Source organism: Salmo salar, chromosome ssa13 (genome assembly GCF_905237065.1).
Source record: "Salmo salar chromosome ssa13, Ssal_v3.1, whole genome shotgun sequence".
In the NCBI taxonomy this organism is placed as follows: Eukaryota; Metazoa; Chordata; class Actinopteri; order Salmoniformes; family Salmonidae; genus Salmo; species Salmo salar.
In genome coordinates, this window is record NC_059454.1 from 81,534,606 (window position 1) to 81,552,962 (window position 18,357).

Here is an 18,357-nt window from a genome sequence, read left to right on the forward strand (position 1 = left end):
CGCAGACACGGCTATTGGGTAGGCTACTTTTTCAACAAATAATGTTGCCGCCTGCCAGATACTAGCGCATCAAGCTCCCCCTGAACATGATGAAAAATCTTCAATCACATATGTACACTGTATCTTCAGGGCAATAGGTAGGATTTGGAAAATGCATTTGTTTCCCTCCGTTTAGTATGATATATTACCCTACAATAGGTTACGTTATGGATGGAATAGCGGTCGTACAATATCATATAGGACGTATAGTATCATACATGTTGTCCGGTTGTACAATATCATAACCAACATCTGTTTACTGTGAAAGGGATGAAAATATACACAAATATAATTAATGAAACTATTCCCAGACAAAACAGGTAACGCAGTTGGTGCCACTAGAGTAGAACACCTTGCATGTACATCTTTTAGATATAATGCTGTGAAAAAAACGATTCAAATATATAAATATTTTCTGAACTTTAATATTTTTCTAAAATGCACTTTGCATAACTTTCAGGCAAGACACGACTGACTGCATATCTATGATGATGTCCTGTATGTATAAAGATGATCCCAGGTCAATACAAATCTCAAGATAATAGAGTGTGGTCTTTTAACAATCGTGCCTGTTGTCATGGCAGGTGGAGGTGTGACCAGCTTTGGACAGGTACAGTCTTCCATCAGGACACACACACACTTCATACAACTGCTCCCCAGGACTCCCTTTCTCTCCCTCTCCACTCAGAGGTAACCTGGGCAGCTGCACCCTCTCAGCATCCAGAATCAACTGCAGAAAGAGAGGAAAATAATATGATGCTATATTCATTATTTGTTTTTGCTAACAATAAGAAATATATTTGGAAACATGACAGTGTCCTTATTCCAATGCAAATGAATTTGTAAACAGTGTATTAAGTATTGTAATCAAGACACTGAAGTAAAAAGTGTTGCCATGTGTGCTATCCTAGATTTAGTGGTGCCTCTTCTTACCACTCCGTCCATAGAGAGTAGAGAGATGTCCATGCTGGACACGGCCTGGCCGCTGCCGGACACTGCTTTGATATGGACTCCCTTTGGAGCATCCAGGTGGAGGGAACGGGTGGGGGCCTCTAGCCTGACCACACAGAAAGACAGAGTATACGGTAAAGGATATTAGATAATAAGAGAATGGACACAAGTGGTGCATACTTTACACTTAGAATGCCGAATTGGACTTGAATTAAGCCTATAGGTGGCAGAAAATCCATACATTACCAGTTTAGCACATTTATTCAGTCTACATTCAAATGTATTTAGTCATGTTATCAATTCGAATTCAGAACATATTTGAATTTCATTTGTTGGAAATCGGCAGAGACTGAAAGAACTGTGGACAAATTCACTGGGGGTTTTCACCGAGCAATATGAGCCAATGACATTAATATTTATGCACACCATCTCCAAGCTGTTGCTATGAGACCCCTTGATCCATCCAAATCAGAAATTAGCTTAATACCTCTTATCTTAATTAAACATGTAAATTGGATTTGCATATTTCCACAAAAGCATCTCTTTACATTGACAGTAAAGCCCCTGAATACATAAGTCCCAACTTATAGGTCTGCCCACTCATGTACACAAAAGACGAGGTCTCTACTCCCACCCACTGGCAGTACATGGAGTGTGTGGCATTAGGATTAGGATTCGTTAAGGTAGGACACTTTGTATGCTGAGGGAGAGAGAGTGAGCAGAGCACTGTGCATTCTGAGGGCCACACACTGGGGAAACCAAGATGGAGGGAGAGATAACAATGGCACAGGAAACACACGCTGCTCCGAACCCCAGAGCGGGGGACTGTTGTGCCTGTTACATCTGTGCTGCAGCCTGCACTACACCACTGCGGACACTGCTGTTGATGGGACATTTATATTGAAGAGAGAAGATGTCTGGGAAATGTTGCCCTGCTGTGTGATACATATGTTGACTGTAAGACAACAAATTATGTTTAATCGTTATATTGTTTACCCAAGGTGGGATTATTTCTGTCACAAGAAATGGAGAGAAAATTATCAAAACTCATATTTAACAATACAAGAAAAGCAAAGGCCTCTCTCCCCTATGATCAGATAAAAACTGCCATAAGGTGTCAACATTTTAAAGTTACCTCAAGTCCATGGAATGCTCTGCCCTGACCAGGGATGTCTCTATGGAATGTTCACACTGAGCACCATCAGACCCTGTAGAACACAAATGTAGGAGCGCTGCCCAGTTTAGATTCTATTCTTATAGTAACATCATGTGAATCAGTATGCAGATACTGTATGTATTACCATATCCCTGACAGTTACAGTATATCAGACAAAACTAGCAAAGGATGTTTCATGATTCAACAAAGTTGGACTGTCTCTCTGAATAGTGTGAAATGCCCACATACCTGTAATGGTTAGCTTATCCGCTCCAACAACTACCTGTTCTGTACCAGCAGAAAATAACAATTTCCCAGTGCTTGTCATCACCTCAAAATGTTTTCCTACGCTTTCCATGGATTGTGGACCTAAATACAAATAATAAATTATATTACCAAAGTGATTAAAACACAGTAGACATTTAATTAACACTTAAGTGAATGGATGCACACAGTGGGTTGAGTTCAAATGTTACAAACACATCTACCCACACAGCAATAACTGTGTGTGGAGAGTGTTTTGATTTAGCAGAACAGCTATTTTCTATCTCCATGTACACATACAGTAGGTAGTGGGTGATGCGAGTTAACCCCAATATTGAAAAACGCTTAGATTCTAAAATGAAAGGTGCTTCATAAATGGGATCCATTGAGTTGCCTAATGAGGGTCATTACCGAAACACATTACCGAGTCATTAAAACTTGTTTTTCAACCACTCCACAAATTTCTTGTTACCAAACTATAGTTTCGGCAAGTCGGTTAGGACATCTACTTTGTGCATGACACAAGTCATTTTTCCAACAATTGTTTACAGACAGATTATTTCACTTATAATTCACTGTATTACAATTCCAGTGGGTCAGAAGTTTACATACACTAAGTTGACTGTGCCTTTAAACAGCTTGGAAAATTTCAGAAAATGATGTCATGGCTTTAGAAGCTTCTGATAGGCGAATTGACATCATTTGAGTCAATTGGAAGTGTACCTGTGGATGTATTTCAAGGCCTACCTTCAAAGTCAGTGCCTCTTTGCTTGACATCATGGGTAAATCAAAAGAAATCAGCCAAGACCTCAGAAAAAAAATTGTAGACCTCCACAAGTCTGGTTCATCCTTGGGAGCAATTTCCAAACGCCTGAAGGTACCACGTTCATCTGTACAAACAATAGTACGCAAGTATAAACACCATGGGACCACGCAGTCGTCATACCGCTCAGGAAGGAGACGCATTCTGTCTCCTAGAGATGAACGTACTTTGGTGCGAAAAGTGCAAATCAATCCCAGAACAACAGCAAAGGACCTTGTGAAGATGCTGGAGGAAACGGGTACAAAAATATCTATATCCACAGTAAAACGAGTCATATATTGACATAACCTGAAAGGCCGCTCAGCAAGGAAGAAGCCATTGCTCCAAAACCGCCATAAAAAAGCCAGACTACGGTTTGTAACTGCACATGGGGACAAAGATCATACTTTTTGTAGAAATGTCCTCTGGTCTGATGAAACTAAAATAGAACTGTTTGGCCATAATGACCATTGTTATGTTTGGAGGAAAAAGGGGGAGGCTTGCAAGCCGAAGAACACCATCCCAACCGTGAAGCACGGGGGTGGCAGTATAATGTTGTGTTGGTGCTTTGCTGCAGGAGGGACTGGTGCACTTCTCAAAATAGATGGCATTGTGAGGAAGGAAAATGATGTGGATATATTGAAGCAACACCTCAAGACATCGGTCAGGAAGTTAAAGGTTGGACGCAAATGGGTCTTCCAAATGGACAATGACCCTAAGCTTTCAAAGTTGTGGCAAAATGGCTTAAGGACAACAAAGTCAAGGTATTGGAGTAGCCATCACAAAGCCTTGACCTCAATCCTATAGAAAATGTGTGGGCAGAACTGAAAAAGCGTGTGCGAGCAAGGAGGCCTACAAACCTGACTCCGTTACACCAGCTCTGTCAGGAGGAATGGGCCAAAATTCACCCAACTTGTTGTGGGAAGCTTGTGGAAGGCTACCCAAAACGTTTGACCAAAGTTAAACACCTTAAAGGCAATGCTACCAAATACTAATTGAGTGTATGTAAACTTCTGACCCACTGGGAATGTGATGAAAGAAATAAAAGCTGAAATAAATCATTCTCTCTACTATTATTCTGACATTTCAAATTCTTAAAATAAAGTGGTGATCCTAACTGACCTAAGAAAGGGCATTTCTACTAGAATTAAATGTCAGGAATTGTGAAAAACGGAGTTTAAATGTATTTGGCTAAGGCGTAGGTAAACCTGCGACTTCAACTGTAGTACATGGAGAGGACACAGCCATTTTAAAGAGCATTGAGCATGAATGCATTAAGTTGGGAGATAATTAATGTTGATATCCGCTCTCACCCTCATTATGTTATAACCTGTCACACCCTTATCTGTTTCACCTGTTTTTGTGATTGTCTCCACCCCCCTTCAAGTGTCGCCCATTTTCCCCTGTGTATTTATACCTGTGTTCTCTGTTGGTCTCTTGCAAGTTCGTCTTGTTTGTCAAGTCAACCAACGTTTGTCTCAGCTCCTGCTTTTACCAGTCTCCCTTTGTCTCGCCCTCTTGGTTTTGACCCTAGCCTGTCCTGACTCTGAGCCCGCCTGCCTGACCACTCTTCCTGAGCCTGCCTGCCATCCGGTACCGTTGCCCCACCTCTGCTTTACTGACCCCTGCCTGCCTTGACCTGTCTTTTGCCTACCCCTGTTGGATTATTAAACCATTGTTAATTCGACATTGTCTGCATCTGGGTCTTACCTTCATACCTAATATAACCCAGAACAGTCTAAGTCGTGGGAGCGAGTACTTCTAAACTATATAGAATTATTTTAAGAAGGTGATACCAAGGATAATTAGCTATTTGATTTAGAATTAAGACCGCTTGAAGTTTCCCCCAAAATATATAAATAAAACACTTTCATGAAAAATTGGCCTTAATGCTATTAGCCTAAAAAAACATATTAAATACAAGATTTACCACATGGACCAACAGATTGTGCCACACCAACCCAAAGAACGAGACGGCCGAGTGCTGAAGCACGTAAAAATGGTCTGTCCTCAGTTGCAACACTCACTACCCAGTTCCAAACTGCCTCTGGAAGCAACACCAACACAAGAACCGTTCATCGGGAGCTTCATTAAATGGTTTTCCATGGCCGGGCAGCCGCACACAAGCCTAAGATCACCATGCGCAATGCCAAGCATCAGCTGGAGTGATGTAAAGCGCTCCACCATTGGACTCTGGAGCAGTGGAAACGCGTTCTCTGGAGTGATGAATCACGCTTCACTGTCTGGCAACCTGCCCGACTGCATAGTGCCAACTGTAAAGTTTGGTGGAGGATGAATAATGGTCTGAGGCTATTTTTCATGGTTTGAGCTAGGCCCCTTAGTTCCAGCAAAAGGAAATCTTAATGCTACAGCATACATTACAATCAAGATGATTCTTTGCTTCCAACTTTGTGGCAACAGTTTGGAGAAGGCCCTTTCCTGTTTCAGCATAACAATGTCCCATGCACAAAGCGATACAGAGATCGGTGTTGAAGGACTTGACTGGCATGCACAGAGCCCTGACCTCAACCCTATCGAATACCTTTGGGATGAATTGGAATGCTGACTGCGAGCCAGGCCTAATCGCCCAACATCAGTGCCCGACCTCACTAATGCTCTTGTGGCTGAATGGAAGCAAGTCCCCGCAGCAATGTTCCAACATCTAGTGGAAAGCCTTCCCAGAAGATTGGAAGCAGTTCTAGCAGCAAAGGGGGGACCAACTCCATATTAATGCCCATGATTTTGGAATGAGATATTTAACGAGCAGCTGTCCACATACTTTTGGTCATGTAGTGTATAAGAATGATCAGGAACCTTAATTTTTTACTTGTATTTAACCCCTTATTTTTGGCACTAAACAGTCTCCATATACTGTACTTCCATAAATGCTTTCAAATGGTAACAGCGGACCTTCAGACGAGTCTTGTGGGGCCTGTGGGCGTCCTAGAGCAACACAACTGACATGTATGTGTTCGTGAGAGTCATTAGCGTGTACCCCGAACTGTTTGGATGCTACAGACAGAAATTGGCAGATGGGACTCGTCTGAAGTCGGTACAGCCTAAGACACTAGTGGGGGTCGTACAGCATCTTTCCATAGAGGGGTCATAATAGTTTGTAGGCCAAACTGTTCGGACGCTACAGACTATTTTGTGAGAAGACCGATTTCTGGGATGTCTCATGGTCTGACAAACACCGCTCTAGCTCTGTCACCTTTCACCGCAGATGCAGAAGTGCGACATCGGTGAATGCGGTGGATTGAAACGCATCCAATGCAAAAAACATATCTCTAGCTTAAACGGACGGATTTTGGGGGGGTTTATTATGCTTATTCGATTTCAGCGGGGGCATGGACATCTACTTAGGTAAACACCCACAGGCTATTTATATTAGCCATCAAATGTAGGGATATATCATATATAAAATACATATATATATATATATATATATATGGGAATAATATATTTCAGAGCTCATGTGGAGGCATCCCATCTATGGCATTTTGATTTGAATACATTAAAGCCATTCTTTCTGATTATTCAGAGTTGCACCTAGCTTTTTTTGACATCTCCATTTCTCATAAATCTATTTAGTCCAGTAGGTCTGCATCTTATCAGTGCTACAGAGAAACTAATAGATACATCAGCATGAGTTCATTACACAACATCAAGTGTATTTTAAAAAATACTAGTTTTGAATTTGATTCCTTAGAAGCACGTTTTGAGTCATAATAGCACTATATATCACATTCTTAATAAAGATGAAGCTAGCAAAGATGGACTCTTACCCAGGTTAAGGCTACCTAACACACCTCCTTTCCCATTGCAGGCTTGGAGCGTGACATTCTGGGACTCCGAGTGGATAAGAAGGGAGGTGTCCTGTGAAGCAAGAGAACAGTGTTTGAGTGTAGTGTCACCAGTGATGCCAATTTAGCAATTTTGTTGCTAGATTTAGCATCTTTTCAGACTACCCTGGCAACTTCTTTTTTCAAACAGCACCTAGCAACAAATGTAGCTACTTTTAAACATTTCTTTGGAACTTTTAGCAACTTTTGAAAAGTGACTCAAACGCTAAAATGCACGCATTTTCCCTATAAATGACAAAAAAATGATTTTCTCTGTCACAACACAGGTGCCTGACTGCAAAAGTGCATTGTGAGTGACGTCAGCAGCAGGCGCTCAGCTCGTGCACAGGCAGCAGCAGGTCAGCAGCAATTTCAGTAAATTGCAAATCATCATTGGATGACTGCAGCGTTCGACGAGATAAACCCAATGAATATAGTTGGTCACGAATGTTTCATTTTGAACAGAACTTACAACATCAAACAACATGTCTCAATCAAAATTGTACAGCCAGAAGTACAGAAAAGAGTGGGAGTCTGTACCTGAATTTAAAGGGTGGCTGAAGCCAGTAATTGGGGATGATTTTCGGGCATACTGTGCATACTGCAAATCAGATATGCTTGCAAAAATGTATGACATCAAAAAACATTGTGCTACAGCAAAGCAAATAAATAAATCAAAACCGTACAACTCCGCAACGCAGTCTACATTACGTTAAGAAAGTGGATAACTGGCAAAAGCGCAGAAGCTACTATGGCAATGGCCATTGCAGAGCATTGTTCACTGCTAGCATGCGACCATTTAGGTATGGCTTGCAAAGCTGCTTTTTCAGAATCCGTGGCAGCAACAAACTTGCAAATGCACCGCACCAAGTGCACAGAAATTATTAGGGGAGTATATACCTGGGTGTGGTGTTTCGGTATTTCAGTGCTAAAAAAATAACTGTTGTGTCCACATTTCTCGGGCTGGTTGAATTGGAGGGGGGCAATGCCAGATCAATAGCAAAGGCGGTCATTGAGTTTCTTCAGAAGTGTAACTTTAAAAAAGATAATCTTCAGGGTATTGGCACTGATCTTTTTTTTCACCTTTATTTAACCAGGTAGGCGAGTTGAGAACAAGTTCTCATTTACAACTGAGACCTGGCCGAGATAAAGCAAAGCAGTGCAACACAAACAACACAGAGTTACACATGGGGTAGACAAACATACAGTCAATAACACAATAGAAAAATCTATATATAGTGTGTGCAAATGTAGTAAGATAAGGGAGGTAAGACCATAAATAGGCCATAGTGGTGAAATAATTACAATTTAGCATTAACACTGGAGTGATAGATGTGCAGAAGATGAATGTGCAAGTAGAAATACTGGGGTGCAAAGGAGCAACAAAAAAAATGACAATATGGGGATGAGGTAGTTGGGTGGGCTATTTACAGATGGGCTGTGTACAGGTGCAGTGATCGGTAAGCTGCTCTGACAGCTGATGCTTAAAGTTCGTGAGGAAGATATAAGACTCCAGCTTCAGAGATTTTTGCAATTGGTTCCAGTCATTGGCAGCAGAGAACTGGAAGGAAAGGCGGCCAAAGGAGGAGTTGGCTTTGGGGGTGACCAGTGAAATATACCTGCTGGAGTGCGTGCTACAGGTGGGTGCAGCTATGGTGACCAGTGAGCTGAGATAAGGCGGGGCTTTACCTAGCAAATACTTATAGATGACCTGGAGCCAGTGGGTTTGGCGACGAATATGTAGCGAGGGCCAGCCAACGAGAGCATACAGGTCTTGATTAGTGTTATGTTAGCTAGCTACATAGTTGCCTTTGTACCATGATAAAGGTGTAGTACTGAAACTATCGAGGTTACCTAGCCAGCTACACTTTCAAACAAAGTCAACAACGCAGCCACTGCTAGCTAGCCTACTTCACCAGCCAGCAGTACTGAATCATTTTAGTCATTTTAGTCAATAAGATTTTTGCACCGTAAGCTTAACTTTCTGAACATTCGAGACGTGTAGTCCACTTGTCATTCCAATCTCCTTTGCATTAGCGTAGCCTCTTCTGTAGCCTGTCAACTATGTGTCTGTCTATCCCTGTTCTCTCCCCTCTGCACAGGCCTTACAAACGCTTCACACCGCGTGGCCGCTGCCACTCTAACCTGGTGGTCCCAGCGCACACGACCCACGTGGAGTTCCAGCCTCTGGAACTGCCGGTCTGCGGCCAACAAGGCAGAGTTCATCTCAGCCTATGCTACCCTCCAGTCCCTCGACTTCTTGGCGCTGACGGAAACATGGATTACCACAGATAACACTGCTACTCCTACTGCTCTCTCCTTGTCTGCCCACGTGTTCTCGCATACCCCGAGAGCATCTGGCCAGCGGGGTGGTGGCACTGGAATCCTCATCTCTCCCAAGTGGACATTCTCTCTTTCTCCCCTGACCCATCTGTCTATCACCTCCTTTGAATTCCATGCTGTCACAGTTACCAGCCCTTTCAAGCTTAACATCCTTATCATTTACCGCCCTCCAGGTTCCCTTGGAGAGTTCATCAATGAGCTTGACGCCTTGATAAGTTCCTTTCCTGAGGATGGCTCACCTCTCACAGTTCTGGGTGACTTTAACCTCCCCACGTCTACCTTTGACTCATTCCTCTCAGCCTCCTTCTTTCCACTCCTCTCCTCTTTTGACCTCACCCTCTCACCTTCCCCCCTACTCACAAGGCAGGCAATTCGCTTGACCTCATCTTTACTAGATGCTGTTCTTCCACTAATCTCATTGCAATTCCCCTCCAAGTCTCCGACCACTACCTTGTATCCTTTTCCCTCTCGCTCTCCTCCAACACTTCTCACTCTGCCCCTACTCGGATGGTATTGCGCCGTCGCAACCTTCGCTCTCTCTCTCCCGCTACTCTCTCCTCTTCCATCCTATCATCTCTGCTCAAACCTTCTCCAACCTATCTCCTGATTCTGCCTCCTCAACCCTCCTCTCCTCCCTTTCTGCATCCTTTGACTCTCTATGTCCCCTATCCTCCAGGCCGGCTCGGTCCTCCCCTCCTGCTCCGTGGCTCGACGACTCATTGCGAGCTCACAGAACAGGGCTCCGGGCAGCCGAGCGGAAATGGAGGAAAACTCGCCTCCCTGCGGACCTGGCATCCTTTCACTCCCTCCTCTACATTTTCCTCTTCTGTTTCTGCTGCTAAAGCCACTTTCTACCACTCTAAATTCCAAGCATCTGCCTCTAACCCTAGGAAGCTCTTTGCCACCTTCTCCCTCCTCCTGAATCCTCCTCCCCCTCCCCCCCCTCCTCCCTCTCTGCGGATGACTTCGCCAACCATTTTTAAAAGAAGGTCGACGACATCCGATCGTCGTTTGTTAAGTCAAACGACACCGCTGGTCCTGCTCACACTGCCCTACCCTGTGCTTTGACCTCTTTCTCCCCTCTCTCTCCAGATGAAATCTCGCGTCTTGTGACGGCCGGCCGCCCAACAACCTGCCCGCTTGACCCTATCCCCTCCTCTCTTCTCCAGACCATTTTCGGAGACCTTCTCCCTTACCTCACCTCGCTCATCAACTCATCCTTGACCGCTGGCTACGTCCCTTCCGTCTTCAAGAGAGCGAGAGTTGCACCCCTTCTGAAAAACCTACACTCGATCCCTCTGATGTCAACAACTACAGACCAGTATCCCTTCTTTCTTTTCTCTCCAAAACTCTTGAACGTGCCGTCCTTGGCGAGCTCTCTTGCTATCTCTCTCAGAATGACCTTCTTGATCCAAATCAGTCAGGTTTCAAGACTGGTCATTCAACTGAGACTGCTCTTCTCTGTGTCATGGAGACTCTCCGCACTGCTAAAGCTAAATCTCTCTCCTCTGCTCTCATCCTTCTAGACCTATCTGCTGCCTTTGATACTGTGAACCACCAGATCCTCCTTTCCACCCTCTCCGAGTTTGGCATCTCCGGCGCGGCCCACGCTTGGATTGCGTCCTACCTGACAGGTCGCTCCTACCAGGTGGCGTGGCGAGAATCTGCCTGTGTGAGGCAGGGTCGCAGAGTACGACCCTGCCTCACACAGGTAGCGGCGCAGGTCCTAATCCAGGCACTTGTCATCTCCCGTCTGGATTACTGCAACTCGCTGTTGGCTGGGCTCCCTGCCTGTGCCATTAAACCCCTACAACTCATCCAGAACGCCGCAGCCCGTCTGGTGTTCAACCTTCCCAAGTTCTCTCACGTCACCCCGCTCCTCCGCTCTCTCCACTGGCTTCCAGTTGAAGCTCGCATCCGCTACAAGACCATGGTGCTTGCCTACGGAGCCGTGAGGGGAACGGCACCTCCGTACCTTCAGGCTCTGATCAGTCCCTACACCCAAACGAGGGCACTGCGCTCAGCCACCTCTGGCCTGCTGGCCCCCCTACCTCTCAGGAAGCACAGTTCCCGCTCAGCCCAGTCAAAACTGTTCGCTGCTCTGGCACCCATATGGTGGAACAAGCTGCCGATAAGAATGCGGTGATTGACAGAGTCAAAAGCCTTGGCCAGGTCGATGAAGATGGCTGTACAGTATTGTCTTTTATCGATGGAGGTTATGATATCGTTTAGGACCTTGAGCGTGGCTGAGGTGCACCCATGACCAGCTCGGAAACCAGATAATGTGTCCATGATGACTGGGGTGCACAACGGGGTGCACAAGATTTTAAAGGAAGAAGGTGCATTGCCCAATTTGGTGCTCATCTGCTGTGTGTGCCATTCTGTACAATTGGCTGTCAGTGCAGCATCCAAAGAAACCATCCCTAGGAGTGTTGAGTACTTAATCAAAGCAACCTACAACTGGTTTTCGATTTCCCAAAAAAGGTGCGAGGCGTACAAAGCAGTATATGCCACCATTAATTGTGGCCAGAAACCCCTGCAGATCACCAAAACGTGTGCCACATGTTGGCTATCGATTGAGCCTGCGGTAACTCGTAAATTGAGCCAGTGGGAAGAACTGAAACTCCACTCTGAGTTGACCAACGCCAGTGAGTGCTCCACTCCATGTACATGGACAAGACCATCTACGTCTACCTGACATACTTGAAATCAATACTGTCCAATGCACAAGTTGCAGTGAAGTCATTTGAGGGAGAGCAAACAGATCCTGTCAAGCTTTTGGACATTCTGGTACACCTCTTAACATAAATTTGCAGAAGAGTAGTCAACCCTGTGGCAAAAATGGATGTCCTGAAGGATGCCATTGATGGACATCTCAGTACATCACTGTATCTTGGCTACCTTTTCGAGAGCATGGTGTACCAACTCAGTCTTGCACCAGAGGACGAAAAGGTCATTTGGAGACAGTGCATCAACTACATTGTTGCTTTAAGCAAGGAGCTGCAAGCAAGGCTCCCAGACAACCTAGAAGCCTTGCGAAACATGGCCTTGTTCAGTGTTAAGGAAATGCTAAAGCACAATAAAGGCACCACTGAAATTATTAAAATAGCTGAGCTACTGGGGTACCAGCCCCAAACAGTTGATAAAATTGTTTCCCAATGGAGAAACATCCATCCGTTTAGGTGGGACTCAACTGAAAATACAGTCGAGTTTTGGAGTGAAGTGTATAACTACACGGACTCTTCCGGGTCAAATCCATTTGAAGAACTGTGCAAAGCTGCACTCACTGCCCTCTCCTTGCCACACTCAAATGCGGAGGTTGAACGGCTGTTCAGCCAAATGAGTGTGGTCAAGTCAAAGTTAAGAAATAGAATGTCACTGCACACTCTCAACTCCATACTCCTGGTGCGGTATGGACTGAAACTGGCTGGTGATACCTGTTACCAGTATAAACTACCAAGTGATGTTCTGCAGCAGTTTGGCACCACAGCAGCATACAGCTTTAAGGCCACTCCATCCTCTTCTGCTGGTTCCAGCTCCGTGACAATGCAGTTGGACAGTGAAGATGAAGTGAATTTCCTTCAATCTATGATTTATGATATTTAGTACGCATGCAAGGAGTGGACTTTCTGGAACTGGCGGAGACACAGCTGATAGTGGCAGTGTGTACTGCAGTGTAGGGGAGAACAGTGGCAATATCTGGAGGAACACATTGAGCAGCTAGCCAGCCAAGCAGCACAACAACCCGGAGAGAGCTGGAGAGAGATGCCTAGCGCACACATCATTATTTGAGTTAAGGTTCTTGTTCAATAAGATAGCATATATACCTTGCTATTAGCGTGTACCGAGAATTGTTGATCAGTTAGGTTGCATGTTACCTAACTACCAAACACTGCTTAAAACTGAACTCAGCAAAAAAAGAAACGTCCTTTCACTGTCAACTACATTTATTTTCAGAACACTTAACATGTGTAAATATTTGTAGGAACATAACAAGATTCAACAACTGAGACATAAACTGAACAAGTTCCACAGACATGTGACTAACAGAAATTGAACAATGTGTCCCTGAACAAAGGGGCGGTAAAAATCTAAAGTCACAGTCAGTATCTGGTGTGGCCACCAGCTGCATTAAGTACTGCAGTGCATCTCCTCCTCATGGACTGCACCATATTTGCCAGTTCTTGCTGTGAGATGTTACCCCACTCTTCCACCAAGGCACCTGCAAGTTCCCAGACATTTCTGGGGGGAATGGCCCTAGCCCTCACCCTCCGATCCAACAGGTCCCAGACGTGCTCAATAGGATTGAGATCCGGGCTCTTCGCTGGCCATGGCAGAACACTAATATTCCTGTCTTGCAGGAAATCACGCACAGAATGAGCAGTATAACTGGTGGCATTGTCATGCTAGAGGGTCATGTCAGGATGAACCTGCAGGAAGGGTACCACATGAGGGAGGATGTCTTTCCTGTAACGCACAGCGTTGAGATTGCTTGCAATGACAACAAGCTCAGTCCGATGATGCTGTGACACACCGCCCAGACCATGACGGACCCTCCACCTCCAAATCGATCCCGCTCCAGAGTACAGGCCTCGGTGTAACGCTCATTCCTTCGACGATAAACGCGAATCCGTCCATCACCCCTGGTGAGACAAAACCGTGACTCGTCAGTGAAGAGCACTTTTTTCCAGTCGTGTCTGGTCCAGCGACAGTGGGTTTGAGCCCATAGGCGACGTTGTTGCCGGTGATGTCTGGTGAGGACCTGCCTTACAACAGGCCTACAAGCCCTCAGTCCAGCCTCACTCAGCCTATTGCGTACAGTCTGAGCACTGATGGAGGGATTGTGAGTTCCTGGTGTCACTCGGGCAGCTGTTGTTGCCATCCTATACCTGTCCCGCAGGTGTGATGTTCGGATGTACTGATCCTGTGCAGGTGTTGTTACACGTGGTCTGCCACTGCGAGGACAATCAACTGTCTGTCCTGTCTCCCTGTAGCGTTGTCTTAGGCGTCTCACAGTATGGACATTGCAATTTATTGCCCTGGCCACATCTGCAGTCCTCATGCCTCCTTGCAGCATGCCTAAGGCACATTCACGCAGATGAGCAGGGACCCTGGGCATCTTTCTTTTGGTGTTTTTCAGAGTCAGTAGAAAGGCCTCTTTAGTGTCCTAAGTTTTCATAACTGTGACCTTAATTGCCTACCGTCTGTAAGCTGTTAGTGTCTTAATGACCGTTCCACAGGTGCATGTTCATGAATTGTTTATGGTTCATTGAACAAGCATGGGAAACAGTGTTAAAACCCTTAACAATGAAGATCAGTGAAGTTATTTGGATTTTTACGATTTATCTTTGAAAGACAGGGTCCTGAAAAAGGGACGTTTCTTTTTTTGCTGAGTTTATAATTGTTCAGAATGTGTAGGTTTACTAGTTAAAAAGAAAATAAATTAAATGTAATTGTTCAATATTGTGTAATGTGTAATTGTTCAATAAAATAAAAATATCTGATCATATAAAATGTGTTGTGTTTGTATTACTTTTACAAATAAAAATATGTGATAATAAACAACAAATCTGAACTAGCAAATGTCAAATCATATTTTTTGCAGAGATGGCCAGTCAATTTGAGTAACATTATTGCATTATTGCGTATTCTACGTAATGACGCGGGTTTACCTAATTACGTCATCACGCAGAGACATCACAACGTCATTTAGCATTGACCTGCCTCGGGCAACTTCCCCTGAAAATTAGTTGGCAACACTGAGTGTCACTCTGATCAGAGGGCTATACTACAATTAAAGTTATATCTACTCAGGGTTTTCTGAAATTAGCCAGCTTCAGTTAGCTTCACATTCCAGCTCAGGCTTCATTCATTTACGGTGATACGGCCTCTGCAGAAGGCAGGGCAGGCCATTCATGTGTTGCTCTTCGCAGAGCAGCGCAGAGCTGTTGTGAAGGATGTTGTCAAGAATGTGAGTTTGTATTTATACCGGACCTTCAGCCCCACCTACAGTCAACCAATCATGTCAATGCGTAGCTATACAGAGTCCTCCGCATTGTTACAAAATGTGTGCGCTGCATGCCTCTGAAGGCTCCGCAATTGCGCCGCCGACCACATTTACAGATCAAGCATGAATTGGTTTTTACTAGCTAGTCAAACGCCAAACTCTTCATTGAGACAATGCTGAAACGTCAATCCATGGGCGAGTCAGTGCCACATTTTCATTTGTGGCGAAATCAAAATTATAAAAGTTATTTTGCCAATCAATCAGGCTACGGTGTGAAACAGGCTTGTTGAACTGCCGTCTTTATTCTATAACTTATTGTTAATGCTGTCTTTGGTGTGCTTATCAATGCACAACCACCTCCCCCCACTCCTATCAATAAAATAATTGTATAAAAAGTCATACAAAACTTTTACTGTGGATGAAGTTTGAAATGCATCCTGTCATTACTAAATGTGATAGTAACATAGGTATTTCAATCTTTTTACACAAAAACATTTGATGAATAAAATATTTAATCCATGGTGAAAGGGATGATGATGCAATCTTTGCAAGAAGGAGGGAATATGATTTCATTGGTCCTCAACTCAAGGCTCAGACACATCATTCAGTATAAGTGGAGTTAGCACTGAATTAGCCTGCCCAGGAGCAGGTTAGTTAGCCTGCCCAGGAGCAGGTTGGTTCTGAAGGATTCGTTACCTGGCTAAAAAGTGAGCCACTTTCATGGTACCGGTAATCCCGAGTTGAACACAGAGTTGACTAAAGTTACCTTGCTAACTCCTCAAATCACATACATAGTATAGGGCTGTGATCAGAACATTGAGGGAAACAGGAGGATATGTAAATGTTCAATGTAAAGAACTTCAATTAGTTTACCTGTTTGGAGTGTATCTCTTGGGCGTAGAGAGAGAAGAGGAACTCGGACACTCCATCAAGCCTCACCCGATCTGATGTTATTCTCAGCTGCCCCATTCCTTCCTGAAACAGTCAGGAGGAAATCAACTTTTAATACAAACTCTGTTTGGTCATTCTTGCTCTTGTAATATGCTGATATTCTCCTCCAGAAGAATTAAAGTCATCTTATCGTACATCTGAAGTGTTTTGTGAGACTGCCGACATGCCTCGATGGTCTTTAACTAGACAAATGTGTACAAATGACTTCCCTGTTTTATTATAGATAAACCTATTTCAAGATAGGCTATCTCATCCAGGATGTCTAGTAATAAGCAACTGTCACTGATAAATACTGAACTGAGCAAACTAGACTGAGCATGTACTCTGTGTGAATCTCAAAAGTATTTAATTTGATTTCAGGCATCCTTCTCCTGGCCACCTACTCAAAATTGTTAGAGGGAACCTCATAGCAAGCGAGAAGAGAAATACTGTTGAAATGCACTCACTGTGTTGAGACAGGTGACCCTGAGGATCCAGATGGTCAGGGCAATGTTGACCAGCAGGGTGGAGAGCAGGAGAAGCACCAGCAGATAGAGGCAGCGCTTCCTCCAGCCATAGATCCCCAGCCTGTGATCATCATTCTGCTCCTCTGTGTCCGGGCCTTCAGCACCCTCTGCTGGCGGGGGGTATTGCTGCAAAACCATCAGCTGAGAAGGACAGTTATAGCACGGATGCAGAATAGGCTACCTACAACCTTGGGGAACATAGCATAAATATGGAGCATCACAATGAAAAATGTTCATACAACATATGTGTACAAGTCATACAAATTTGAAGTAAAGATGCAATAATGTGCTGCTATATGTGTGACCACATTGCATTGAAGTCATGTAATCTGCTGTTGCATTACTTTATTTAGATAAACAATTATTATACAGTACCTTGTTTAGAAACTTGTCAGAAAACTGAATGCTTCAAAAGTGGTGATAGTGAAATTATCCTTTTGAGCAGAAGTCCAGTCAATTTGAATCTTGGATGTTTAGAAGCCTTTAATTTATGGCATCTCTTCAGTATGAGGAAATTATTTTTAGAGTGGATATGAGACCCAAAATCCTAAATGTATTTGTGAACTGTACATTTCTCAATCTATACATAACATGCTTTAAATAACTGATAGGATCAAGATGAGATGGATATGATAACTTTGCCTCCAAAAGGGTGAACAGCACTGAACACTAATGAGATCTTGTTTTGAAGAACCCCTTAAAAAGAAAAAACAGGAACTCCTCTGCTAAATCTCCCCAGTAATTACATGTCAGTTAAGTTCCTGTTCAAAGCATCCTAATGAGCTGTTCAGTATTCCCCCACTGAAACAGGGGAACAATGTATGGGAATAAGTGGTGTGATGGTTAAAAATGAACATAACTTTAAGCGATTGCTGGTTTTTACATCATCTGACTCATGTTCAGGGAATGTATTACACATTTTTATACCATAGCGACAAAAATAGTTCTGATCTTGAAATATTGAAATATGCTACTTAAAAATACATTTAATTCATATGGCATGCAAGATGCAACATGATAAACAATAGGGCAGAATCTTCAGACTACTAGCTTATTCCTAAACCAATGACAGACAAATCAATGACAATAAGCATCTCTTACCAAAGTCTCAGAGAGAAAGTTTCCCTCCTTTGCAGAGGCAATGGGGCTTTTGTATGGAGCTCAGACCCATGGACCTGGCATTTACCAGCAAGATGCCATGAATCACGCTCCGAATCGGCACTGACTGAGTGATGCTTAGCATCCCTCCTCATGAGGACTTTGGCTCGCTCTCCTGCATTATATGGTCTACATTAGGTACCCACATTTCTCTGCCTGCCTCACTTCTCCATTCTCTTTGTTCAGCCTAAATTATGGGTATCCATTGGAGGTGAAAAACCATGTAATTATTCTCTGTCCAAAACTTTTTTGCAGAATAGTAGAAAAAAAGCCCAGTCAGGTATATGAGATAAAAGAGACATAAGAGATACAGTATTTCAGTCTCATTAGAAAATAAA

General features: G+C 43.9%; 1 protein-coding gene across 1 annotated transcript; it reads right to left on the reverse strand.

The window, feature by feature from the left end:
- Positions 1-47: 47 nt before the first annotated feature.
- Positions 48-17,216, reverse strand: LOC106567913 (gamma-sarcoglycan). Its single transcript, XM_014137801.2, has 7 exons — positions 16,802-17,216; positions 16,278-16,379; positions 6,998-7,088; positions 2,396-2,515; positions 2,126-2,198; positions 973-1,096; positions 48-769 (listed from the first exon to the last, which is right to left on the reverse strand). The coding sequence occupies exons 1-7, from the start codon at positions 16,997-16,999 to the stop codon at positions 596-598; spliced, it is 882 nt and encodes a 293-aa protein (XP_013993276.2). The 5' UTR covers positions 17,000-17,216; the 3' UTR covers positions 48-595.
- Between the last annotated feature and the right edge of the window lie 1,141 nt (positions 17,217-18,357).

Coding starts and splice junctions, on each gene's coding strand:
- LOC106567913 (XM_014137801.2), bottom strand. CDS start 16,999: ATGGTTTTGCAGCAATACCCCCCGCCAGCAGAGGGTGCTGAAGGCCCG. Junction 2,516..6,997: donor GTTAGGTAGCCTTAACCTGG/GTAAGAGTCCAT, acceptor ATTTGTATTTAG/GTCCACAATCCATGGAAAGC. Junction 770..972: donor TACTCTCTATGGACGGAGTG/GTAAGAAGAGGC, acceptor CTCTTTCTGCAG/TTGATTCTGGATGCTGAGAG.